The sequence below is a fragment of the Trematomus bernacchii genome, unplaced genomic scaffold (assembly GCF_902827165.1).
Source record: "Trematomus bernacchii unplaced genomic scaffold, fTreBer1.1, whole genome shotgun sequence".
NCBI classification, from domain to species: domain Eukaryota; kingdom Metazoa; phylum Chordata; class Actinopteri; order Perciformes; family Nototheniidae; genus Trematomus; species Trematomus bernacchii.
This window is the reverse complement of record NW_022987547.1, coordinates 2,580,594-2,608,579: the sequence shown is the minus strand read 5'-3', so window position 1 is coordinate 2,608,579 and position 27,986 is coordinate 2,580,594. Positions and strand designations below refer to the sequence as shown.

The window sequence follows — 27,986 nt, the reverse complement described above, 5'->3', positions numbered from 1 at the left end:
TGAACCAGTGAGTAGGTTTCCAGAGAGAACAAAAAGAGGGAAACCAAAGCTCTGCAACACAAGACAGCCAACAGAAGCATCCTTCACAAGTTGAGCATTCGGCTGCTACACACCAGGTTTTGAAACCCTGATCAGATCTGAGGTGGAGCTCTGCTTGACCTACCTGTGCAGCCGGCTCTGTTAGTGACAAGTGAAAATGCTCTGGAGATTGACTCTTGCCCTGGCTGTGGTGTGCGTCGGTGGCATCTGCAACTGTGTGAAGGCGGACACGATGAGCAGACTGCTGATGCCGAGGGACTACGGGGTGAAGCTGTGCGGGAGAGAGTTCATCAGAGCGGTCATCTTCACCTGCGGAGGCTCGCGCTGGAAACGCTCCACAGACGGCTACATAGGTGAGCAACATGCTGCTGGTTCATCAGTGCTCACTAATTGGACAAGTGTTTATCTTAAAAAAAAGTAGTTTTAAAAATGTGAATACAGACCTTAAAGACTTTTCTGAAATATTCTTTAAACCTTTAATGTTGAGACGTGTCTTTAAATATACAGTAGTCTGGTGTATAGTTATAATGTAAGATATTGATTCCTCATTAAGGCTTAAGAAAGAGAATAAGAAAGGGTGCACAGGCAAGGAACTATCATTATTTTGTTCCTACTTTATTTGTAGCGCTCGCATGTTTGTAATTGTAAGTTATATACATCAACAGGTTAGGCTGCAACAGGTTTAAAGAGGCAGCATTTCTCCACACTTTTCAGTTAAACAGACGATATAAAGAGCTTCATGGTCAGCTCATGTTTATTTTTTATTTGACCAATCCTTTAAGCGAGTATAACTATCATTCCTGTCTCCTTAGTTCTACAAAATATCAATTTTCATCATTCTAATCTGTGAATTAGTTTTTAACTATGACCAAAGATGCAGATGACAAGTGATGTGCCTCCATCTTTATCTCCTGCTAATATTGATCAACCCTCTTTGATTCTCCAGCTCCCTTCCATTGGAGTTCCCTCAGTGATGTGACAGTGGGGGACGACCAGCCAGACTGGCAGCCTGGCACAGAGCTTTCAGCAGATAACCCTTCTCCGCTCCTCATCAGCTCCTCTTCCTCCCTGGCGGACCTCCTGGCTCTGTACGCGGCCCGCGGAGAAAGGCAGCAGTCGCCGCCGCCTCTGAGCGACTTCGCCCCTCAGTCGCAGCCTTTCACTGTTTTAGGTGAGCAAGACGGGAACCCAGCCGCAGGGGACTGGCCCGTAGCGAGCAAGAAGAAGAGGAACTTTTCTCTGGGTGTGGCCGGGAAGTGCTGCAGTCAGGGCTGCACCAAGAACGATATCGGACGCTTGTGCTGATTCAGGGAGCAGAGCGGCTGTGACATGAAGGTGTAATGGACAGTGTTGACGTAGGATGTTAAATATGGAGGAGAGAAAGTTCACATCTGCTTTTCATAGGTTTAAGTGACTCTAATATTTTAAAAAACGATATATTTTCTTTACTTTCCTTGTTTGATATTTTGTTCATGATGATCATGTTCTGTAAGTCACCCTTTCAGCATCACTGAAAATAAATTCAAACTGTGTTAATATTAAATATTCAGTCTTACAGTGTCCTTTGTTTATTTGCTGGACCAGGAGAAGCTTCAATTTTTTAGCCTGCGGACCACATGACTAACCTGCATTTATTCTAGCAGCGGGCAATATCACACATTATGTCATTTAGGCTGCGGTGAACTTATTGCTGACATCTGTTCACAACATTACGCCTGCCTGATCGTTTTCTGTTAGCACCCGCAGGACGCTACTGCAGAAAAGTAGATTTCCCTTTATCCTTTGTGACAAAGATGAAACAAACATATACACATTTAACCCAATGCACAAAACCGCACACTTCATCATTCTCTGTGTAATTGTAAAACTCATGTACACAACTTAATAACAAAATGTGATAAGCCACATTTTGATCAAAGAAAAACAATGTTCATGTCCGTAGTACTGCAATATGTTTTTTTTAATACAATTATGTACACACCTGGAATATAATACATATCCATTTTTATAATATTTACATTTATCTATACATGTAATAAATGTAGCTGCATGTTTTCCGTTGGATGACAGAACAAGACTTAATGTCACTGACACTGCACAAAACTCAAAATGAAACAAATGGTAAAAACACCAGTTAAATCTGGTTTAACATTCTTTGTTTTCCTGACAATCTTGTGATAAATACATATTTCACAAAATAATATTTGGTTCACACACCAATGTACAAACATCACAATAAGGGCTTTATGAGGTGGGAAAATAAAGTAATTTTTCCGTCTTGGCAAGATTTAGAAACTGAAGACACAGACTTGACGTAAACAATGTGTGATTGTGGTAGTGCCCGAGGTTAGAGCGCTGGTATGTTTGCAAGTGAGAAAGCGTTGCTCTTTACAATGACTCATTCTCAGGGATGTGAGAGGGCGTCCGTCCGTCCTTTGACATTTTGTGTGCGTGTGTAAGATCTGCCATAAAAAACAACTTCGTTTTTTTCCAAATAAGACAGATGCTGTTCCACAAATTACAATCTGTTCAGGGACTGACTTTGAACAATCCCCTCGTTAAATCAGTACACACACTGATAGATACTGTACAAAAAAAACTTTTAAAACATTCCATTTTTAAAGACACATTTTTTGGCAGACATTGTAAAGCACCTCAGGACACATATTTGACACATTTGACACATTTAACACATTTAACTTATGCACATGCTCCTTAGCCACTTTAAATGGGTGGACAATGATGACAAAAGGTTCTGTATCAACAGACAGACAAAATATCCTTGTAACACTGCAAACATTATACCGTAATTATAAAAAAAAGACATAAACCCATAACTTATTACATCACCCTCATCATTTCCGGTTTCAAAAACAAAGCATTGGACTAACGTTGTATACATTAGTCCATGATCCGACACTTCTCGCTGCCCAGATCTTAAGGAAATCTCTGTAATGCTTTTTGTTTGCATATTGCATGAAGTGATGTAAATAAATAAGTGGATGGTGATTAAGTTCAAATCGCAGGGAAGTTTTAAAGCAGTATGCACAAGTATTTTGAGATCCCATGTCCCTTCTGTGAACCATGTATCATTTTTCCTTGGAATGTCACAACAGACACCAATTTCGTTATCTTGCAAATGCTAAATCTTTTATCAGTGGGCCAGACGCTCAATCAGCATGAAGTTACCTCATTATCCTCGATGTGCAATAAATATCTGTAACAGCAGGAATGTGATTTGTAACCACCTGTAGAGATGTTCATAACTGGTCCCCTTGTGTGCATTAACTAACAAAATGCTGCTTGTTGGTTATTTATATATTTGTGGTACTAATACTGATTTCAAGGCTTAAACATCCAACACAACTTACTTAGACTAGAGAATAACATAAAGAAAATAATGTATGCAATTGTGAATTTTTTTTTAAAGCATCTCATATGTCTTATATTTGGTGTTTAAGTCAGATCTAGTGTAATAATCAACCAGGTTATTTGAACATGTCAAGGTACACTGCTAAGAAAGTAGATACTACCACTCATCATCCCTATTTGAGTAAATGTGAAATAGGCTGTACGTCAGACTGCATCACAGCAGTGAGGTCACAAACACCTTCAGTGAGGATTGACTCCCCAGAGTGGACACCTAAAGGTCAAAGGTTAAGCTGCAATGTGTCTCATCCGTCCTTGTTCTCTCGTACAGTCTCCACACTGTGGATTAATGTCTTGAATGAAGGGCGCAGTCCCGGCTCGCTGCTCCAGCACTCTGTCATCATCTTGTACATCTGAAGGAAGAGCATGGACATTAACACGGGAACAAACAATACATCAAACTGTGTATTTTTCTGTGATGGCTGAGCCTTGTTTGCTCAACTTCAAGATATCATACCAGAAGTACCAACAGTTTTTATTCAAACCAAAACAGAGTACTTTGTAATTGTATAGCTTGTATAGAGTTACTGACCTCCTTCGGACAATTATCAGGAGCAGGCAGCCTGTATCCCTGTTTCAGAAGATCGATCAGATGGTACACGATCATCTGGCCCTGCTTTTCATTTCCCATTTTGTCCATGAACACCTAGAACAGAAAACAAGTGTTGTTATTGTTTGGCTTGAATTAAAACAGCTTGGTAAAATGTCCCAAATGGAAACGACACAATAAAAACGATAAGTGTTTATTGTTTTATTGAGTGCTTAATCAACTGATTTCTCGACAGTCTTAAAATAGCCCAATTAAGTTGAAGGGCTAGAGTAGGAACATTGTGAGATGACTAAAAGGGGGAAATAAGTTTGTCAAACTTAAAACCAAATTTGAAAGAAAGAAGAAGAAGAAGAATATGTAGAGTACCGCCGGTGGGCTGCATCTCTTGTCACTGTAGGTGAAGAGTTCGTAGAGGACAACGCCGAAACTCCAGACGTCTGATCCCACAGAGAACTTGCTCTCTGTCAGCGACTCTGGAGCATACCTGGAAAAAAACCACAAAACATTTGACATACATTAAACATCATTTACTGATGCCTGAACACATTGTTAAACACTCAACACTGTTCATATTTAACAAGCAGAGAGATATAAAGGCATACAAGAAATCCTATGTTTAACACTCATGTGTAAAGATCAGTCATCAAGAGTAACAATACGTACAATAGAAAAAATCATTCTCCTTGAGCCTTTTTCTTCATCGATGTCAACCTAGACTATTATAAATATATTTCCAAGTCTTCCTCACCAGAAGATGGGGCTCTCCCCTGGCTCTCTGACGGTGTAGTACTCCTTGTCGTGCGGCAGCACCTTGGTCAGGCCGAAGTCTCCGATCTTCACCCTCATCTCGCTCTCCACCAGGACGTTCCTCGTGGCCAGGTCTCTGTGGATGTACCGCTTAGTGGCAAGGTAGTCCATGCCCTGTAGTGTGGATATAATCACACAGAGAAAGAGAACTGGTGTTACTTATGAACTTTAAGGAAAACATCTAAATATAATATTGTACAGATTGTGCCTCTTAGAAAGGAACAAACTAAAGAATAAAACATTTGGAACAAAACACATGCATACATATTATACAATATCTATATCCCACCATCTGAGACAACATTGTTGAATGAATACATCGTTCATATTTGAAGGTGTTTATTGTCTTTTTTGTAGATTTACATATATATTATATTTTATTATTCAGGTTGTTGATTTGTAGACCAACATCCGCTCCCTGACCACACCTTCACAGTTTCAGCTCTGCAATAAACGCTCGTACATAATATGCACTAATGAGAGGTAATTATCACAGTATACTCCCTGCCATGATTAATAATGCTCGTATTCAAAAGCTTAGGCCATTGTGTTTGTCAAGGAGAAATACAGCATGAGCTCAAAATAATGATATCTCTTTGTGCTGTAAATGTATTTATACAACAAACATGTATTTATAACACACGTGATCAAACAGGTAACCAAAAGTAAAAAGCAAATGACATTTCTCTAATCAGAGATAGGAGAGTTTGAAAGCATATACAAATAAACTAGCATATTTTCATTTTCAGTTACATTGGAGTGCATCTTAGAAAGACATGATCACCACTTTAAAGTCTGCATCACTGCTTTACAATACCTTGCAGATCTGCGACGTGTAGTGCAGCAGTTTGTTGAAGTCGAAGCGCTCCTTGTGTTTGATGAGGTAATCTCTCAGGCTGCCGTAGGGGAGGTACTCCATGATCAGTCGGAGGTTCTTCCGTCCTGCACAAACAAAGTTAAGTGCGATACTTATAAGAGAATGTATGACGTGTGGAGCAGTGGATCGAAGGCCTATGAGGAAATCTAGATGTATTCATTTAATGGGCTCGGTCACTACACCCTCGGCAGCAACAATTGTACATGAATGAAAATATATAACATAATCTGCCGGGGAAGTGAAACACACTTCCCAGATCTCTGCAAAGAATCAAGATTCATCAGGCAAATGATAAAAGATAAATAAAAGTAACATTGTGGAAGGAAATATCAAAGACTTAATTGTGGGGGGCTAAACTGATAAAGTATATCATTTAATTTGATAAATGTTTGAATGTCTTTTTCATAAGAAAACATTATTATGTTTGAATATCCTTTTTTGAACAGCAAATGTCCTCTTATCCCTTTATCCATCTTAGAAACACTCATGATAAATAATAAGAATAAGGCAGACTAAATTGAGCATTTATTTTGATTACTGTCATATGTTAATTTGAAACACAAACAGGTCAATAGATTTAAAACAATGACAGGGAAAGGATGCATAACCCCACCTTTTATTGTGACTTTCTATCTCCTAATACATTTGTTTCGCGTCAGACAGCTCGTACCTGCACTGTAGCAGACTCCTTTGTATTTCACGATGTTCTCATGCTGGAGGGATTTGAGGATCTCGATTTCCCGCTCAAAGTCCCTGAGGTGCTCCGCCGTGCTGTGCTGCAGCTTCTTCACGGCCACCACCTCCCCCGTGCTGTCCTGCAGGGGGTCGTACCGGCACATCTCCACGCTGCCAAAGTTTCCCTGCAGAGCAGATTTAAGAGGTTTAGAAACAGCAGACAGGAGTTCAAGCAGACATTAAATGATATTTTCTAATGTAGCAAAGTCTTATCAACTGGGATGCTATCAGCGAGGTAACCTTATCTCAAGAAGAGACTAGTATGGCAGTCAAAATGAAACAAAAAAGGAGTGTCATACAAAAAGAAAATGACTAATACAAATACACTGTGTGAGCGTTCCTCACTTTGCCCAGCTGCTTGAGAAAGATGAGGTGTCTCTCCTCAAACTGGGCGGGCTCGTGGTTCTCTGAGGCCCACGGGAGGCCGCAGCCTCGAGTCCTGTTGGGCACCATGTCGCTCTCCACCAGCAGCTCGTAGTCTGGAAGAGAAAAGGGGTTGAATAAAACAAATCTAGATCAAACCAGAGATGAAGAGTGTTCTTATAGCACATCCACGTGATTTACCCGGAGTGAAGAGGCTGTTGAGATCTCTGATAATGGCTTTGAAGGAGGGTCGGTGCGACGGCTCGTAGTCCATACAGCTGTTGATCAGATTGGCCAGCTCCGTCCATTTAGGAGCCGGCAGCTGGTGCCTGTCCTCATAGAACAAGTTCTTCTGCAGAGCAAACATTTGAAGTTTTCAATCTGGAAATGATAAAGCTACAGCAGACATTTATTAAAATAATCTATTTGTTTAAAATCCCTGAGTCTCTCTTACTTTAAAACTAATTGCGTGAGATAAAATAGTTGGATATTATAAATATGGTCAGATAAGTCAGATAAGATGATAACTCTCTAACGTCTATACGGAATTAAAAAGTTATTGTAAATAGTCAAAATGGCTTAACTGCATCTCTAACATCATAGTGTACCAAAGGTCACTGGGACTATTTTTTCCACCGGAACATTCTTGTGACACGGATCTTTTACAGTCAGTTCAAACTCTAAATTAATCCTTTGTGTTTGTGACCTTGGAGCAATCCAGGGTGCTGAGAGGTTTGTCTCCTCCACTGCAGATCTCCCAGAGGGTGGTCCCGAAGCCCCACTTGTCTGTGGCTGAACTCAGGTTTTGGGGGTTTTCAATGCACTCCGGGGCCACCCATGGGATACGCTCCACCAGCACTGATAGGGAGACAGAGAAGCACATAGAGAAGGAAATACGTGAATTGAAGGTAGGGGGGAAAAACCTGAGACAAAGCAAAAGTCTGCTGGCTCACATTATCCTCACATGACCTGTGCCTCCTCACAGGTGTGAGGTGCAAGTGTTCTCACATCAGGACAGTTCATGACTCCGTGTATCTCACCTTCTTTGGGCAGCACGGTGATGCTGATGCCCGGGTCACTGAGTTTGATGAAGGGCAGGCTGCCCGTCATCCGGTCCTCTTCTCGGATCATAAGAACATTCTTGGCGCAAACATTTCCATGGATGAGGTTCTTATCCTCCTGTGTGCACATGACGGGGACAACATCAATGACCTAGCTCAACTAGTTTTTATTTCCATATGAGTTGAAGGTAGTCCTCTTTATTATGTCTTACCAGGTAGTGCATAGCCCAGGAGAGCTGCTTGGCCACCTCTAGCTTCCAGGTGATGTTAACACAGCTTTTATTCTTCTTCAGGTAGGTGTCCAGTGAACCAAATTTACCGTACTCCTGTACCATCATGTCTGACAGGGAGATGAGAGAGAGAGCATTTTATCAATGTGATTCTTTAATGGTCACACATGCAGAGCACACAGCACACACAGTGACATTTGGCCTCTGCATTTAACCCATCCTAGAACCAGGAGTCTAGTGCTAGGAGCAGTGGGCAGCTATTGCAAAGCGCCCGGAGAGGTTTGAGGTTTAAACATTTCAAATGTATTGGATAAATGCTGGTCAACAAAGACTGTTTTGTACTGTGACATTGTTTTTTCACACAGCTACATTGTGGAATGAGTTGTATTGTTTGTTGAGTCAGGTGTGGAGGATTAATGTACTCAAACACATTTCAAATAAATCTTACTATAGCTGATTTATTTTGTTTTCTTTAAAAAAACAAAACGGTGTGCAAACCTTAATTTCTCCATCCATATTCTGCCATCTGGTACTTTTCGGATTTTACTATCCCAGCTGAGAGGTTAATTGTTTGACTATTACACTTTAAGTGCACCATATGCCAGGTTTTAATAGAGAATTGAACACCCTAACACACAGGAAAACATTTATTTGTATCAGTGACACATCTATTTTCAAAGTCATTTATTATAACCTTCCTTTCTTTGTTCCAGAATGCTCTAGAAAGGTTTCCTGACACAATACTCTGATGTGTGGAGCCAGTATTAGGTGGAGTTAAGATATTGCAGTGGCCTGTTGATCCCAAGGCCTAATCCGCTCAGAGATGAAGGATCAGAGCACAGCTGAGAGCAGGTCAGAAACGTTATCTCCTCACGGTTTGATTATCTCAGTTCCACACATAGGCCTTTCTTAGTTTCCTTTGTTTCGTCTTTGTCTAAATATCCCTCTTATTAAAGATCTAACAGCATTCTTAGTATATGCCACAGTTAAAGGAAAACCACTTTGATTCCTTTCTGTCTGTGTGTGTTTGTGTGTGTGTGTTCTATGGACTTACTCTCATTGCCACAAACACACACGCCAAAGTTGAGGAGTAAGTGCTTGTGGGAGAGCTGGCTCATCATACTGGCTGCTTCAAAGAAGGACTGCGGGGGGGGAAACGAGAGAAGAGATTAAATATTAACACTTGTCTCTTTGAACTCCTCAGAGTTTCAGATCCACTCGGCTAACCTCTGAATAGTTGCGGTGAGACTTGTCCAGGATCTTGATGACGACGTCTATCTTGTGAATCTCCCCGTAGTCTCCCGTCTCCTTCCTCACACCACAGAAAATCTTGGTGAAAGTTCCTTGGCCCAGACTCTCCTTCTAAAACACAGAGATTTATCATAATTTTATTAACCTACTTTGGAGATGGGATGCATTTCCACCATGTCTCTCTACCCATGATTACTGGAACCCTCTAAGCAGTAAACCACAGAGCATATTTGGCAAAGACCTTTCTGATATACGATGTTATAATCACAATTTAATGACAAAATAAATGATACAAGCTTCTTCACATGAAGCCAAGTGGACCGTATCTGAACCCATGGCTTTGACTGCTTCAGATTCAACCACATAGATTTGCGGTAAGCATCTCACAAGCACATGCTAAGCACATGTTCAAAACAGGAAGATTAAAAAAAAAACACCTGTTGATTCTAGTGAGGGATGAGTGGTAAGACAATCTTGCGATACAGATAAAGCTCTCTGCTTGAACAACTTCTGTGGTTTTCCTGTGACAGACCTGCCTCATGTGCTCAAATAACAGGCAAGAAGAGACGGAAAGCAACATGTCATCGAGGTGAGAGTCACATGCACACACACAATGCAATCACACGTGTGAAGCTGGTGACAGTTGGCGGATCAATGAGGAAGTGTTTTTGTTAATTGACGCAACCTTACTGACCCCACAGGAGTCCATTTCCCATTCTAGACACTCACTCATATTAACAACTTTATTATATTATTAACAAAGACACCGGCCACCCAATTACAGATCCACTTTTTAAATCTTCTTAGCGAAAGAAACTGTACACAAAGACCCTTTTGATACGGTTGTACGCTTCTACATTGAACCTAAATATGTACACACTAAGACTGCAGGGAGAGTTATGAATGTGTGTTGCTTCATTCAGATGAGGGGAAAAGCGTTAAAAGTGTTATCTTACGAAGACGAGGTCCTCTTTTCGGATCTTGTGGAAGACCATCTGGCTGATGTTGTGTTTGTGGAGCGAGGGAGACAGAGGAACATCTGCCCCGTGATTATTCCTGCACACCACCAGGTTGGACTTCTCTACGGAAAAGTAAATCACAACAAATTCAGATTTTGACACTAAATCAGATTATGTCTAAATTCAATTTTTTCAATTTGTGATATGTAATAGAAATAGCAATGGTTTAGCTAATAATTGTTAAATTGACATCTGATGTAAACAGTAACTTGAACATGGTGACAGCTGGGATTGAAGCCGTTTCGTAAGGAAAATGTAATAAATAGTAACACGATAACAGTGTCAAAGACGGCCGTGAGGGGCTGTATTAAGCTCTAACACAATTGATGTAGGACGTTGAAATGGGAGCTTCTTGTGACTTTAATCACTTTAACAAGGTATTAGCACAAGGTAATGTTCAATATTAGCTCCATTTATAATTATATCATGACTTGATTAATGGTTTTAAACAAACTCACACATAGGTTTGCAATTGAATCAGGCAAAAATGCATTTCATCCATACAGTATATCATCTAAATACAACTGAGTGAAAAGGTCTTAACTGTTACGGAGGATACTCTAATTGCATTGAATACCTGCATTTAACAGTAAATGTCTTAATTTAACTGTGTTGATAAATGTGCATGTATTTATACTGTATTCTTATTAGTGTCTGTCTGTGAGTGAACCCTCACCTTTGAGGCTGGGTGAGCAGCACCTGCTCAGCTGGAACGTGTATCCATCGGTGCGCAGCGCCTCCTTCTGGTAGCAGTGCAGCAGCTCTTTGAGCGAGCCGAAGCTCCTTTTGGCTCCGCTCAGATTGTACTCTCCTGTCTCCATCTTCACAATCTGACAGTGCTTATAGTCCACCAAAGTTTCATACTGAAAAGAAAAAATATATATGATTACATTTTAGCATTTGAGAATGGTACTCAAAAACTGTAACATTGAAGGACACCTAATTGATTTATCTAAGTTTGTCTGATTTGTCATTCGATTTGGATGAGGATTAGATTAGCAAGAAAAACATGTTTAAATTATCATTTGGGCACCTGACTATTGATTCAAGACCGACTTTACATTTAAAAATCGGTTATTTCAATGTATTCAAAACCATCGTCAGTGTAAAATTCTCAACTTTATTCAATGTTTTTACAAATAGGAGGTCAAAGATGCTGCATCGGATGGATGAGGTTTATAAGAGAAGAGATACAGCATGCCTTAGTCACAGTATGGTATTGCATATAAACTGGATTGTCCATTTTATGTGGAAATCAGACCTATTGCTCCCTCCAGTGGTAGAAAATATGGGCAACATTTACAAGTAATGATGGGCACACTTTTATGAATACTGGGTTTTAGTAAAACTTTTAACAAACACAGTTCACATTCAGCCGCTCAATTAAATGAAGTGAGTCTTCGACCACGTTCTTACTTAACAGTTATTATAACAAAAAACGTATTAAAGTTTAATGGCCCTGGTTGTGGTCAAACATTGTATCATTCATCAGAAGAGATAATCTTGCAGTCTGCTGTGACACATGGGCTGAAGAAGCAATTAGTTATAAATTAAAATGCAGTGTGTTGAAAGAGCCTGTTTATGTTTAGAGTACCATATGAGAAATATTGTCATACTGATATTCTGTACAAACTGTGAAGTCCACTGAGACAAATGTAACATTTGTGATATTGGGCTATATAAATAAACATTGATTGATTGATTGATTGATTGAGAAATACAGTACTTCACATTAATGTTTACAGCTTACCCCCACCACGAATGACATGAAGTATTTGTCGTAGTCCTTGGGGCTGCAGCGGAGGAGGTACAGGCCTTGGTGGTTACCAGAGCGACGCAGCTTACCGATGGTAAACTCCATCCTGTGATAAGAGAGACAAAATGAACTTGTGTGATTGCTGCTGTGGTTGTGGGTGCATGGGTGACAAGCTATATATGTGCATGTGTGTGGTACTCACGACACAGGGCCGTTGCAGTAGCTCTGAATGCACTCCAGAAGTCTTGGTGGAGCCACCTCTTTACACAGATAATGATGGGCGTCTGCAACCAGCCTGTAATACCCATCCACTAATGACACGAAGGACAGAGCCTCTGGGAGCGAGCGAAACTCCAGTTCCTTGATGGTCAGACAGAGAAAGAGAGTACAGAGAGGGGATGCAGAAGACAAACATACATCATTTATTACCTATTTTGTACTTTAAATCATGTTAACTTCAATAGGTTATGCTCAATTTATAAACTGGGGGCCAATCATTTTCTAATTTAGAATGAAAATAAAACTGATACACATTCATTTTTTGTACTTGTAATCATCAGCTTCATTGAAGAGACTCAAGGTCCATTTTTAAAAGACATACAACACTCAAATAGTAATGTTAATAAGGTGCCATAAAAGCTTCTAAATAGCTAATCATTTTATGATTATCTGTCGTATAGGCCTATTGTAAATCCTTGTGCCAAGCTTATTTAGTTAATCAGTCAGTTCATATACAAAATAAATACTTTATTGGGATTTCTAAATTGGCACCTGGCCCTGGCCACATGGCTAAGTAAGTATCTCCAAAACAGGTTTTTAAATCCATGTATTTATGCATTTTAGTATAGCTAATTATTTTAAATAGTAAACAATTGTGAGATGTTCATCTTTATATCCTGTAACTAACTTTGACAGCAAGTATGTTGCCATTTTAACCCGTTGCTGAGTAGAGCTATAATGTCCCCACTTTGGTTCACAAGCAGGAGTGAATACTAAACTACAGTGAAGACTTAAGAGTGTACTCTACCAGGATGTTGTTGTCCTGTCTGGTGAGAGTCACTATGCGACTCTCCACGGAGCCTTCTTTATTGGACTGTTTGATGCTGATGTCGATCACCTCTGAGAAGTCACAGTATGTCTGCAGCTCCTGGCGACACAAAAGGAATACAAAGTAGTGGTTAACATTTGTTTTAAATGAAGACAGAAGTGTGCTAACACATGCACTTTCCTTGTTATTGTAACCAACTCCTGGAGCTCCTTCTATTGGTAAAATAAACAGCATCACACTGTGGTGCACAAATGCATTACCACGGCAACCCCTCTCCTCACCTCTTGTGCCTCGTCCTCCTCTTTCCCTTTCGAACACTGGATGCCTGTGTCGGCCATGACAACGATGGTAACCTCCCGTGCAGAGAGGTCTGTGACTTGGAAGTGCTCTGAGTACAGGCAGGGCAGCAGCCCCTCCAGGTTCATCAGGTATTTCAGCTTGAGGTTACGCACGGTGGCCTTGCAGTCAGTGAACTGCTGGATGAACTTCTTAAAGCGATAGCGGATCCTTTTCCGAGTCAAGATGTTGTACTCCTGGATGCGGCCTTGCATGCATTTCGGCAGGAATGATTTGTAGCTGAAAGCAGGAGAGGGGATCAGACAGGGTGGATAAGGTGAAGATAGCAAAACTGTATATTACTGATGAATAATATGTGAAAGAGTCTGGACACAGTGCATAAATATTATAAAGATTAGATATTGTAGACCCTTTTTTTATCTCATAGGAAAAAGACAAGTCATTCAGCTGCATGAAAACACATAATGAAACTATATTGATGCTCACTGTGTCAAACTGCTTTTGTTATTCATGACCTGTACCACATGCACACCAGCATAGCAGAGACACATAAGACAGAACAGCATTTCATGAGACCAACATTGTCTTGAATTTGGTTTTCTGAGCATAAGTTAAATGTTGTATTGTTTACTAGTCCATTCTAGCAGCATCCTGATTATTCCAGGTGGCTTAAAAATTCACATTACCATTTTCTTTTTTTTTTCAGAGACCATTTTACTAACCCCTGCTTTAGATTGAATAGTGTATGAAAGCAGAACAAGTCACAATAACTACTTACATTAAGTGAGTGAGTTTATCCTACCTGGTATCATTGTAGATGTCCACGGGTGACTGTCCACTCTCCTTGGCGAGCCTCATCATGTCCAGCACCGCCATGCCCAGACACTCCTCCTGGGCCTCGTGGTTCACAGGAATAGGAACCAAGCCATTCAGGAAGTCACTCCGCCACTGGAGGAGGACAATTACAGCGTTTGTATGCCTCATTTTGACGTATTTGTGACATATTTGAATAGATTCCTTTCAGGTGTGCCTAAGATATTGTGGTATTGCAACCCAAAAACTAAATGCCTTCCTCCGAGGCATATAAACTTCTTCATGGCACATACAACTGAATGTTACAATAAGAAAGTGTATTTTAAAGGGGAAATCCTTTAAGTCACTATTTAATCAACAAAGGCATATGTCAACAGAGATAAAAACAACACTCATCCATGCTGCATATGTCAAGTTCACACAAGCATGTGGGAAAGGATAAACACACAAACACACAGTAAAGAGAAGCCTGAAATACCGTTACCCAAATGTGCTTCTTAAACACTCTCACTAACACACTTCCTGTTTTCTGAACTTACACAATGACTGTCATGACACACGGACAGGCAGTCAGATAGAGAGAGGGAAGCAAGCCTTTTTTATACTCCCAACCCAACTTTTCTGCATTATCTAATAAAAAGGAAGGGGAAACCAAATTCATTCTTGTTTTTTTTTAATTCACAAATACAAATGTGAAGTGCCAACAAACAAAGTACCTTAAATAAAAGAAAATAGCAGTCTTAATAATGATATGGGGTGCAAGCCATGAAGACTAACCTGAAGAAATTGGTATGCCATGACACAATCATCCATCACAGGGCTCTCCATCCCCTTGGACACGCCATAGCGGTGGGCATACAATGAATTGCCGTTGTTATACCAGCCAGAGAAATAGTATCTGGAGAGAAAATGTGGCCAGAAGGATCCGGTTTCAAAATAAATCTGAGCATAAAACACATGTAAAGTCTGAAAAGCAAAAAAATTACTAAAATACATGCTACAAATATTTACCTGATTCTAAAGTGCAGGCTCTCACTGGCTGGGTGGTCTAGTTTAAAGATGTGGTTAGGAGGGAACCATATCTTTTCACTTTCCCTCATAAGGGCAAACAAGCTGCAGTAGACTGGAGCAATTCCTGGCAAGAGAGAAAAAACGAATTATCTGCTTACTACAGTATAACATAGTGACTGAAAGTTGTATTCTATAACCGCAGTGGATAGCATCGTACTGTACACTCCTTTTATATCCAAGTTTGAAATAAAGAACACATTTTTAGAACTTTAGCAACACATTGAAGTGATGAGCAGCAACAACTGGCCATTATTAACGAACAGTCAAGCATAGCCTAAGTATGTTATTATGCACACACAGCTTGTCTTGTGGTAGCAATGTAGACAAGAAGCAATTGTGACACTGACATCCATAATTGACAACCAAGTAACTTTTCTAGTTAGTGTATTTCAGTGGAGTAGAGTTGGCACATTGAAAAAAAAACATTTTGTTTTGTTTGTCAAATTATAATAAGAATATGTCGAGCTTTGAGTTGAAAGAAAGACACGTTGTGAGAGGAAAAGCGTTCGTAATTAACCTAAATAGCTAACGTAAACACCGGTGCCGGAGTCATGGCACTGTCATCGGTTTGTATGTGACTGTGAGCCTACAGGTAAATGTGGAAGTGAGCCGATATTTACTCTCAAACGCTAATGACTGGATTAATGGAAAAGGAAGGACCTCAGGAGACAAGCCGCTTGCATATTTCTAACGGTAAGTATGAAGTAATGTAGCTGCTACAGGTGGTTAGCATAAACTATAGCCTATATAAACCGAGGTGGAAGAAGTATATTGTACTTAAGTAAAAGCGTAAGTATCAGAGAGTAGGAACACTGGCCTATTTTGGATTTGTTTAATATATATCATATGTTTTTATTATAATTATTGATTCATTATTTATGTTTATCATAGCTGGTAAAGGTGGAAACTTGTTTTCCCTTGTATTCACTGCTGGGTAGTTTGTGAATTTACTCCAGGTGTAACTCAAATCTTATTTAAGTGCTGATTATGTTTTATACTATTAATCAACTTCTGAAAAGTAACTTAAGGTGTTCAATAAATGTAGTACACAATTTACCTCTGAATTGTTGTGGGGTGTAGAAGTACAAAGTAGCAGAACATGTCCCTTTTTAAAGTTGTACTTTACTACAGTACTTGAGTCAATGTACTTAGTTATTTTACACCACTGTATACAAAGTGTTAACAAAGATTGTTCTAAACTATATAAATAGTTAAGCCCTATCTGAATACTGATTTATTATCAGCGGTAATGTTTGTTTCTTAAGTAGTGGTAATGGCATGTTTATCACGTTTCCTGCCATTTTATAGTTTGATCATCTCGCCTGAAGCCTGAATGCCCTCACGTTGAATTTGATCTGGCAGTAAGGTGTTTTGTCAGTGGGGTTAAATGGGTCACTGGCAGACAGACACATTGTATCATACAGCAGGAAGCCCTCACAAGAGTGAAGCAATGAGTTCAAGGAAATAAGCTCAACCACAACAGGGGAAGTCAAGTTAAATGAAGGTTGATCTTTAAGCAAGTCTTAAAGAAGAGTGTTATTTTGTTCACATTATTAATTCATAAAGTAAGAAACAACATGCAGATTGAATTCACTATATTCACACCGTTAGAGGTCAGAGTCATTGCATATGTTATACTGCTTATCAACATACTTCATACCATTTTATTCAGATATTCAGTGGTTGAAAAGAGTGGTTGCAGATAGAGTAGACAAAGTCTGAAAAAGAGACAAACAATAAGAAAAGCAAGGGCATGTAGAAGATGAAGAGAAGACAGAGAGAAGTTTTTTCTTATCGGCTACAGGGGGAATGGAGCCAGAGTGTGTCAGAGAGAGATAGAGCTGAGGCGGAGAGGAAAACAAGACACAACAGTCGACAACTTCCGGATTTGTGTTTGCTAGAAAGAGAAAGCCAGTAGTTCTGTCTCACAACACTGGGTGGGCTCTGATAGCAGAATCCCCTGCCCCTATTTCTTTAAAGAAAATAACTGGATGCATTTGAAACTTTGAAGAAGCCACGGAAAATGCTCCTAAATTTTGTTCTAGTAGTTCCTTGGATTATTTATTTTCCTGGACACAGATGAGTAGAAAGTATTTATATCCTCACATCCGCCAGAAGGCTACTGGCTGTTTGGCTCAAAAACGATTTCCTCAGAGAACTGACCTCATTTAGTTATCAATAGATATAGTTCAACAGACAAATAAAAGACAATAACAGCATAACATGTCCTTATAAGGCCAACAGTGGCAACGCTTCTTGGCATAGACTGTTCAACTATCTCAGAAAAACAACATTCTTCTTTAAGATATTAAAAACATTTTACAATAAGGTTAAAGGCTTAGTTATACAAATAAAATAAAAAGCCTCCCTTTTACGTCATTGCGTGGGAAATTGCTAACGGCGTGTGATTGCATGACTGACAAATGTTTTAGCCTGTCATAGTAGATAATAGCTTGTCGAGCGTCACACTGCTATTTTATTAATTCAAATTTAAACAAATAATAATTCCATGAAATATACAAACACATGCATCGCTGCCAGAAGCAACAGTTCCTAAGCTGTTGCATTAATAATATGTGTATTTATAATTCAATTGAACTTTAGTGTCATGTTTAACAGAACAAAACATCCTGAGTGTGCTAGGAACTTGCTGTCCATTTGCAATGTTTGTGAATAATTAAATATAAATAAATAAAAGTGTGATATTTGAGACTTTTTAATACATTAATGTTATTAAGCCTGACCGATTTGACGCAACAGTGGTTACACAACGAGTTGAGAAAACAAAAACAAAAGCAGAACCTCTCCGGGTTGCACCAACAACCAACAAGTTGGCAATAAAGAATCTAAAAGTGAACTATAGGTGCGCCGCGTTTGGGGGTGCGGGTGCTAGTGGAGCCTCGCAGATGGCCTCCCCTCAGCACCCCCCCCTTTCCGCATCCATTCGCGATGTCTCGCTGTCTCGCAGACCCCACGCAGCAACCAGGAAATGACACCAGTAATACAGCTCACACTGTCCGCTCCTCACAGCAGCGAGCCGCGCAACGTCCCGCCAACACGGCACCCAGACCCCACGCAGCATTCTCATCTGTTTGTCATTACTGGTGTCATTTTCTGGTTGCTAACTAACGCCATTGTAACACATAATCACTGATGTTCCGCTGTAACGGTGGTGAACACATCAGAACAGAGTGGGCGAGCTGACCAATCAGAGCACACTGGGCTCACAGGGAGGGGCGGGGTAGGAGCTCCAACAAGCCGTTTAGGACAGAGAGTGAATACACATACTATACAGAGATGCTGTATGAGAAACCAATGTGAGTTTGGAAAATTGCACAATATAAATATATTCTAGTATACCTCAACAATGGAATTATGATCAGTAGAAATGGCCATGGCATGGGACCTTTAACAAATAAAGTTACCATGCATAAACTGTATTCTATATATTCTGTGGGCTGACATTACATCTGAAATCCTTTTGTGACTCACCACATGCTTTCGCCGCCCTGATGCACAGTTCCTCTGCTACGTACTCTCCAGGTGGGAACGTGAGAGCGCTTTCTGATCCCTTTCCTGAACCGCCCCCTCCTCCATCTTTACCCAGGTAGTAAAGGTTGACAGTGAGGCAGGTGGCATCCGTGTCCGGCTTGGGGTCGATTCCAGCGGCTGGCTCGAGTTCAGGGAGGTGGCCATTGAGATGTGCTGTGGGACCAGAGATGGGTGGATCCATGTCTGTCAGCAGGATACAGGCCTTGTGCTGCGAAAAACAAACATCCACCTGTCAGGGGACAAAGGGATAAGACAGAGAGAAAGCACAGGTAGGTTAAATCATGTCCGACATCCTAGTTTAGGGGGTAAGCATGCCAATATTAAACATAAAGTACATCCGAGGCTGTTGGGAATATCTTTGGTTTTGCAGGTTGGGTATAAACAGAAGTATTGGAAAAATAAGAATTTGAACACTAGATCAAAAGTGAGAGGAACACGTTTATTATAGTTCCTCCTAGGGAATAACATGAAGTTCTGAACCACATTTTAGGGCAGTACATCCAATAATTAAGGAAAAGTCGCACTCAATATCACAAACATGCACCTCATGTTTGTGATATTCAGCTTCTTTTTCCCTCGTGCTAGAGGAAAAATCAAGAAATCACCAGACAGTGAACCAATTTTCTAGAGACCCCAAAAACCACTTCTCAGTTAACAATCCATTAGTTGTTGGGATATTATATTACTGACCAAAGCAGTCGGTCGATTGTTTATTTTAACTTTGCCATCCATAGAGCCACGGAGCTGACGAGAGCTAGCTTCCTCTATGATGAATAAAGAGTCTGAGAAAAAATGTATTATTTAATTCAGAGGGTCTAAAAAACGTTTGATAGCAGAATAATTTATAAGTAGCTGATATATCTTTACGTCAAACCTGCTACTGTCACTTTGTGAATGAGATTATAAAGACTAATGTAAACACGTCAGCCACACTAACATTACTCAATTGTAATATGAAACTCACTCAAAAAGGTAAGGTTACAAATGTCATTATCAAATCACAGGATGAAATTATGTTTCTTGATCACATTATCTTCATCTATCACTTTGGAATATTGGTCTTCTTGTGTATGCTCATTACTGAATTAAAGGTTTCTAAAACATAATAAATTATGTTGAGTGGAATGAACAAAAAATGCTCAAATGTGGTGGATATTTTGACATATAGTTCATATACCGTCGCAAACAAGCCCTCAAATGCAACCCTAAGGCAAAGGCATTTATTCCTGGTCTGTTCACTATATTTTGAACTTAACTTTTAAATGAGATTTTCTAGACCACAGCCATTTTGAACAGTGGCTGATTCAGATGTCTGAGAGGCTATTATGTCCCTCTATTCAGCCATAAATGAATACAATATCAACCAGAAATCCCTGGACCACTCTCAGCAGTTCTAACCTCTTATGCATTTTCACTGTATGTAAAAATGTACTTAATCATTTTTGCACATGGAAAAACGTATGATTCGTTCTCTATTTGCAAATGCATATGTATGTTCTCCAAGAAACAGCACAGAAGCTGGGGCAAAATCAAATGGAAAAAGTAAGTGGAGAATTATGCAAGGTATTGTTTTGGTTCCAAAGCTATCAGCAGGTGAGGAGGGCAGAAAAATATGTATGCCAAGCATTTTTTAATTCAGGAAAGCACAGCTCTCTCAGTTTGTTCAGTGTGTTTACACACCCTAAACGTTTATCATGTGGCAGACAGGCAGAGAATTCTTTCCAGTCTCTTGCTGCGTCTTATCTCTGCCTCTGTGCTTGTTGAGGTCAGAGCTATCAGCTCAGACACATGTTGTCCCTAATGGCCACTCTGCATGCTGGCCGCTGCGGCCACGACTTAGATTGGCCTTTGGACATTTCATAGTATCAAATCATCTGCTGGGATCTTAAAGTTTGGATGAAAACAATGGCCTACTTAAGCAGTTTGAAACTAATGTTGAAGCCACAGGTTATTTTGCATCATGCTTTTGACCATGAACCATGGTCTAAGCCCAAAAAACAACTAAAACTTGATAATGCTTATGTCGCTAAGTCATTTTGAATGTGCAACTCTCCTTAAGCACCGATAAGAGGAATTGATAATCACAGAGACATGCGATTTCAAAGAAAATAGACAACTAGGAAGCATTTCTCAAAGGGAACCAATTATGGTTTCCAACCAAAAGCCAAGCCATTGTGCTGTGTGGTCCTTGTTCAACAAAAAATGTAAAATGTAAGAGTACTTTCCCGATGATGGCTTCTGTCTTTCCTAGAAGCAGTATTGAGCACCTACTGTTGCCATGAAGAACTTGTTTGACTGTGGCACCAGTCGAACGTTAAATGCCCAAACTGTTTTTGGGGACTATGGATGGCAGGTGGAGTTTTTTGCTTTGTGACACCACCAGTCATAGCCTGGATAGGTTTTTGTGTTTACTAACTGTGAAAATCTAGTTGCACAAACCTGTGTGTCAACTCAAGTCATACTTTGTCATGTCTTGACTAGTTACCATGTACCCTGAGTCTAATGTGCTGTTTACACGAGAACGCAAACGGTTGTATCCGCTACTTTTCTCTTTCGTATAGCCCGTTCGTTCACACGAGGCCGTAACGGAAACGCGGAAACGGACCCCGCAAACGATAACGGGTCCCAAGGTGGATAGATCTGCAAACGGAACGCTCTGGGGGGGGCAAACGGCTCTGTGTGTACGCCCTATATACGATCATTTCCTGATAACGATGAAGCCATAGCCCCACCTCTCCCCACCTCTGCTGCTCACTGGTGTAGCATGGTCAGTAGCTACTGTCAGTAGCTACTGCTACTGCTACTGACCATGCTACAGATGTTAGTGCAAAATCTACAGCACCTCTACCACAACCATCAGCAACAAGTGGACATGGAGAATTACATGAACTACATGTTGCTAAATCCACCGCGGGGCATAAACAGAAGGGCAACCATGGCAACCATGCTCGGGGGTCTTCTTCACTGCTTTTGGTGTATTTTGTTACAGGCCCGGCATATGTACTACAGCGTCTCCAGCGCTCCCGAGCGGTCTCGTGTGAACGGAAGACTTTTTTGATATCGTATTCGGTTTGTTTGCGTTTCGTATGCGTTTGCGTGTAAATGGGGTCTAAAAAGGGACTGGAGAGAAAATGGCACACCTACAGTACTCCAGGATAATAACTAGGCAATCCACTGGTGCTTATAAAATGGATGGGAATACACCATGGAAGTGTTGCGATTAGTTAAACACTAAATTCACTAATCACTTTTCACTGGGATCACAAATAAATCAAAAATCATGGACAAAATAATCTATATTTATTTATTTGCCAGACCAATAGCTTATATTTATATATTATTATATATAGAAATATTTTGAGGGTTTTATTGTATATAACTCAAAGTTTGAAACCAATGCTAAGATGGATACTTTTTAATATGCATCCAGCAAAGATGGGTGTGCAGGATGCAACGCATCAGAACCGAGTTTACAAACAACTTCCTCTCAAACGTGCATATTGTTTGCAGATTTCTCATCTGCCTTTAATACTGTACAGGCAGATCTACTGACAGTGAAGCTGGGAAGCATGTGTTTATACCTCATAAAATATATTAACACGTTCCTTACAGAGGCGACAGAATGTCCATTTCCATGGAGGACCGTCATCTGTCATCAGCACTCTTGACAGTGTTAGCCATCAGGACAATTGTACATTGATAATATAAGAAGATTATGTGTTTTTTATAGGCCTTTTAACCAAAGAAACATTACATTTAGAGCTGAGATTAGACATGTCCACATATAGTGTTTAGACATATTGTTGAACAAATAAATGTTTTTAGATTTTAGATGGAGAAACGTCGCTCTGTCAGCTGTAATTATTTTAAATAGCAAAACTATTCAAAGTGAACAGGAAGTACCTTGGCAGTGTTATTAAAATCAAACGTATATGGATTGCTTTACACTAATGCTATGTTTGAAAAGGCTTAACCACAACTTTAAGTTTTGGACTACGCTGATATTGTTTTATAAAACATTTATTTCTGTCTAAATGTGGCAACTTTTTTAACTACTTTTTAATGTCATGTTAGACTATGTACTACAGTGTAAAGTTGTTGATGTTGTTTTACGATTCTTTTTACGATCTCACTTTTCAAAGAAAATGTCCTAGGGGGACGTTTTCATTAATTCAAATGATCTCTTGTGATCTCCACTTTCTTTTTACAAGATACAAGACTCTCTTAAATTGTTTCCCACATGTTAAAACTGGAAATTGATCAAATGAAGATAAAGTCTGGAAAAGTCTGCCAAAACACTGTTGGATGCAATCTTCACTGCAAACAGAACAACAAGTATCTAATGCCCTGATGACCTTAAGTGAACCTTTGTGTTACTGCTCACTCACTTCCCACACTGATACAACGCTGTATTTGTTTCAGTGGGTTTACACTTCCTCAAAAGTGTCTTCAAAACAAAGCCAGGCGTGAACTTACAGTACTCTCTATATGATGTTTTGAAATAAACACAATGGTCTTGGAAATGAATTGTATTTTCTTTTGGTTTTACTTCCTACTGCAGAAGGGCAGACATTTTTTACATACACTATGTATCATTGCTCTGCACTCTTTGTTCTTCCATTTAAAACACGCTCTTACAGTTTTCTTCTTTTATGACGAAAGCTCATGCTATATGCTTTTTTTTTTCTTACTTGAACATTTTTCAGCGCAAGTAATGCGAGTAATTTGACTGACAAACTCCACACAGAAGGACCCAGAGTTTAGGTCCTCTCTTTTTTTTTAAAGTTATGCAAACTTCAACAGAGCCTTAATCCTATCTCTAAAAGTAAAAGGTATATGATATGTCCTGATGTCAAAGCTGAAATACAAAGGTTTTATACTGGGGGAAAATAATTTTGAGCCAAAAAAGGAAGTAGAAAGAATGTTTTTATCATCAATGTACAGAACAGACCACAGATTAAGGTAATGTAATTAAGGTGGTGAACACATAGGCATTTCCTTCTCTGTACTGTGCCCATGCTGGCTTTTGCTATGTTAAAGGACACTGTGTTTAAAACGCTTTCAAATACAACTGCATTATGGAATTCTTTTTGGGTTAAAATACGTCCAACTATTTTTTTTATAAACCTTTATTTAACCAGGTGGTCCCATTGAGATCATCAATCTCTTTTTCAAGGGAGACCTGTCCAACATGGCAGCAAGTAGGTTACAACATGAACATAAAACAACAGATACGGACATCGTATTTACAGGGCTACATTTACATACCTAGAGACATTGACAAGTACCAACAGTATCAAGTATCATTGCACCTATCCAAGCTTTAAAAACAGGCAGTGGAACCAATTTGCACATTTTCAAATCTTTTTGAAGACTGTTCCAAGCAAGAGGAGCTGTGCACATAAAAGCTTTGTTACCTAAGTCAGTCCTTGCACTTGGCACATGTAACAAAACCACATCATGTGATCTCAGGCAATAGCAACCTGCAACTCTCTGTGTGATCAGAGAGCAGATATAAGATGGGAGTTTACCCAACATGGCTTTATAAATGAACATGTACCAATGACTGAGCCTCCGTACAGTAAGTGAAGGCAGACCTGCCCTGGCATACAGGGTACAGTGATGAGTAAGTGCTTTACAATTTGTAACGACTCTCAGTGCACTGTGATATGCGGCATCTAACTTTTGCAGGTAATGGGCAGGTGCATTCATATAAAGCAGATCACCATAGTCCAGCACAGGTAAAAAGGTCACAGAGACTAGCCTTTTCCTGACCTCAAGTGAGAAACAGGACTAGTTTCTGAAAAAGAAACCTAGCTTCAACCTCAGCTTTTTAAGCAGATTATCGACCTGAAGTTTAAAAGAGAGGCAATCGTCAAGCCAGATACCAAGGTATTTATAACAGGGAACAACAAATAGGTTAAACAGGTTAAAACAAAACGTGAATCGCTGCAAAAGTAAAGCAGATGGCCAACATTGTAAACGGCCATTTCTAACTGTTGAATGTTTTGGCAAGGATTTGTAGTCATGCCGTAAAAGTAAAGTCAGTTAAGCTTCCTTAAGCAGTAGAATCAATACCTAAATGAATCAAGGTTCTGGGAAACACCGGGCGAATTCACATTAAGTATCACCCCTCAGTGTGGGATGTTTTCATTCATTTACTGTATAGGTTCATATCAAACTGCCAATTCTTTTGAGATCCAGTAATCCAAAAATTACACTGAAGGTCATTTTGGCAGAATGTGACAGGAAAAAATGTGCAGCTGTAAATTTGCCATTGCTCCGCGACCCATTTTAAACTAGCCAACTTGTTTTTTCTCCATTTTCAGAAGCTGACAGTGCAGACCTTGGTGTGTGACCTGAATAAAACATGCAACAAAAGTACGTACTTTCCCCCTTTACTGTCTACATGTCTTACTAATTGCATTCTTCAAGTAGTCTGATGAATCAACACTGCCAGAAAAAATATGTCAAACCTAAAAGAAACCACAGAAAAACATGTACCCAACAGTACACTATTTACAGCATGTCTAAGTATAGTCTTGTTATGATTGATGCAGAGTTAAATCTGTATCTGCTCCCTTGGCCCCCCTTAACAGGGCATCAGTCAATGGACAAATCCATATTAGTACTATTGGTTGGAGATGACTCAAGCATTGCTAAAACATTGCTTTCCTCAAAAAAGAACCAACATTATGAAGCTTGAACTGGACATGACTTGACTGCTCTGAAGTGAATGAACCAGTCTGACTTGCGAAATGATTCATCTCAGATAGGCATCTAAATCATGTGGGACCACCATCAATAGACTATATTTACACTCAGTTAGCAGTTCATTACAGTAGGTACATTATGCCTAGTGTAGTCCAAAATAGTCCTTCAAATAATCCTTTTTACATGAAGGTTAGATTTCTCACTTTTTGTTTAAACTGAACTAAGAGATGTGTTGCTGCTTGATGAAGGAATCAATTAGTGTGCACCCTTCTAACTAAAACTCAAAACCCCATCACTTCAACCTAAATGGTAATTCTGTGCAGCAGTAGTTCCTGGTGCTGTTCTTGTATTTTAACGTGTGTTTTTTATACCTCGGGACTGTGGGAAACAGTATTTCGATCTTTCTGTGTGTACAAACATATTTTAAGATTGACAATAAAGTTGACTTTGACTTTGACTTAATATAGCATTGCATTATACGGAGGGGAGGGGCGTTTCTAATATTTTGTCAACACTCAATGACACAAATAAGACTATTGTACAATGCAATACAACTCTACAGTAGTATACAGCAGCTTCCAAAATAAGTGGAATATACACCTCTGTCCTTTTAGAATGAATTGGCGATTCTTTAGTACCCAAATGTAATGAATCTTCCTCAAAACATGTGGTTATGTTATGCATTGTTTTAAGGACATGAAAAATAGCTTTTCCAGTAAAATTGGCAATCATAATGTTTTTCCAACGCAAATATTTCAGCCCCAAAAATACAACATTGACATAGACAAAATCCCACACAAACATAAACACACTCCCATAAACACACACCCACACGTAGACCACACAGCTGTTAAATACATTTATCAGGCAGTGTGAGAAAATTCTGAAGTAAAACGTCATTGCAATGCGTTATAAACATGACTGTACACTTTTAGTAACACTTGTGGTCAACGCTCTTCCCACAAGTCAAGGTTTTATTTACATACGTAACACCAAAAAACAGATCTCAAAGTGAGTTGGAAGTGAGCTGTTGAAAAGCACAGAGACAGAAAACTTACTCGCTGTTGTCTTCTGGTGGCTGCTTTAGTTTAACTCTGCTCGGTCTCAGTCCTCCGGTCTAGCGGCCTACTTTAGCTGTCGACAAAAGTGAAAATGCTTCGTTATTTGGCATGTTGATTGCCATTCCGTCGGTCTTCACATATTCTCCTGAACTGTCCTCATTTGACGATACCAAGTCACTTGGAAACTCCTCGCGCCGATCTCACTGTTGTGTGTCCCAGATGAAAGCTAATGGGTATATTAGGTGAATAACCCAACCTACTGACGGTACTAGGCGGCACAGCGGGACTTACCCTGCCTGTCTCCTCGTATGAGTCGACCGTAGTAGACTACAGAGAGCATGGATGTATGACAGAGAGAGGATGGTGCTGCTGCTGGTGATAAGGGAGGAGCAGCGATGAAGTTAGTTTTAGGTTGGATATTAGCAGCATCACCCAGCTGCAGCCGCAGCAAGACGGTACACGACACGCCCCCTACACGACACGCCCCCTACACGACACTACGGTGGCTGAGAGACAGGTACACGATACAGATACAGTACATGGCAGATTAAAAACGAATTGCAAATGTTATTGTAGCATTTTAAGCAACTATTTGGCAAATAAATTAATAACCTAGTCTATCCGTTTGAGACACAACAGCATATGACTTCCAGCACAAATCATTTTGTCTAATTAATAAATTAAAACAAAAAGGTGGCTTAGTAAACTTTTTTTACATTTTTTAGTACATATAAAATAGGTATTAATGAGCTCATCTATTAATTATGTTTGTCTAACTGCTACACATGTATTTATACATAAATGTAGATATTTATGAACATCTAAATATCATTGTTAAAGGTTTTAAGATATACAGTTTCAAACAGGTTCATGTAAGGTAGGCCTACTATAACATGATTTCAAAAACTAATTTCTGAATCTCACATTAGCCTATGTAGTTTGGTATGTCATTGATATGGGCTGGACACCCCTTCTGTAAAAAAAATCTGTAATGTAGGCAGTAAATTGCTGTATTACCCACAGTAATTTACTTTGAATTTGTAATACAGTGTGATACTGTACATTATGCTGCATTGTGGGAATATTATCCTTAGGCGGGAAATGTATACAGCACTTTAAAACGGTACTGTAATATTACAGCAATACTGTAAATAGTGCTGTAATGTTTTGTTTTTGTAATTTTGTTGTTACTGTACAATATTTTGGGGTGAAAATATCAGGAGCAAGAGGAGAGAACCGCTGTGACCTTTAACGGATTATTTAGGTTTATAAACGTTATTATTGCCGTTTTTTTCCCCTTAAAAGTTCGTATT

At 39.6% G+C, this 27,986-nt stretch overlaps 2 protein-coding genes across 4 annotated transcripts; one reads left to right on the top strand and one right to left on the bottom strand.

The window, feature by feature from the left end:
• Positions 1-50: 50 nt before the first annotated feature.
• rln1 (relaxin 1) lies at positions 51-2,291 on the top strand. Its single transcript, XM_034122950.1, has 2 exons — positions 51-392; positions 986-2,291. Exons 1-2 carry the CDS (start codon positions 197-199, stop codon positions 1,342-1,344), a joined length of 555 nt encoding a protein of 184 aa, XP_033978841.1. The 5' UTR covers positions 51-196; the 3' UTR covers positions 1,345-2,291.
• jak2a (Janus kinase 2a) lies at positions 1,982-27,054 on the bottom strand. Of its 3 annotated transcripts, XM_034122886.1 has the most exons (25): positions 26,965-27,054; positions 26,671-26,746; positions 18,839-19,127; positions 15,287-15,410; positions 15,053-15,173; positions 14,265-14,410; positions 13,447-13,741; positions 13,145-13,264; positions 12,320-12,477; positions 12,112-12,223; positions 11,038-11,224; positions 10,299-10,423; positions 9,319-9,453; positions 9,146-9,233; positions 8,074-8,201; positions 7,841-7,979; positions 7,507-7,658; positions 7,002-7,152; positions 6,783-6,916; positions 6,373-6,562; positions 5,643-5,767; positions 4,767-4,939; positions 4,385-4,502; positions 4,001-4,114; positions 3,714-3,821 (listed from the first exon to the last, which is right to left on the bottom strand). In XM_034122886.1, exons 3-25 carry the CDS (start codon positions 19,077-19,079, stop codon positions 3,714-3,716), a joined length of 3,384 nt encoding a protein of 1,127 aa, XP_033978777.1. In that variant the 5' UTR covers positions 19,080-19,127; positions 26,671-26,746; positions 26,965-27,054. The 3 variants fall into 3 exon arrangements, with proteins under 3 accessions (XP_033978776.1, XP_033978777.1, XP_033978778.1); XM_034122885.1 differs by having other exon boundaries at positions 1,982-3,821; positions 26,671-27,044; XM_034122887.1 differs by lacking the exons at positions 26,671-26,746; positions 26,965-27,054 and adding an exon at positions 17,007-17,064 and having other exon boundaries at positions 18,839-18,865.
• Between the last annotated feature and the right edge of the window lie 932 nt (positions 27,055-27,986).

What these genes read in the sequence shown, in the direction of transcription:
- rln1 (XM_034122950.1), top strand. Translation starts at nt 197, where the DNA reads ATGCTCTGGAGATTGACTCTTGCCCTGGCTGTGGTGTGCGTCGGTGGC. An exon ending in CTCCACAGACGGCTACATAG is followed by an intron (nt 393 to 985) that starts GTGAGCAACATG and finishes TTGATTCTCCAG; the next exon opens with CTCCCTTCCATTGGAGTTCC.
- jak2a (XM_034122886.1), bottom strand. Translation starts at nt 19,079, where the DNA reads ATGGATCCACCCATCTCTGGTCCCACAGCACATCTCAATGGCCACCTC. An exon ending in AGCCTGCACTTTAGAATCAG is followed by an intron (nt 15,174 to 15,286) that starts GTAAATATTTGT and finishes TTTTCTCTCCAG; the next exon opens with ATACTATTTCTCTGGCTGGT. An exon ending in GTGTGTTTGTGGCAATGAGA is followed by an intron (nt 8,202 to 9,145) that starts GTAAGTCCATAG and finishes TCTCCCTGTCAG; the next exon opens with ACATGATGGTACAGGAGTAC.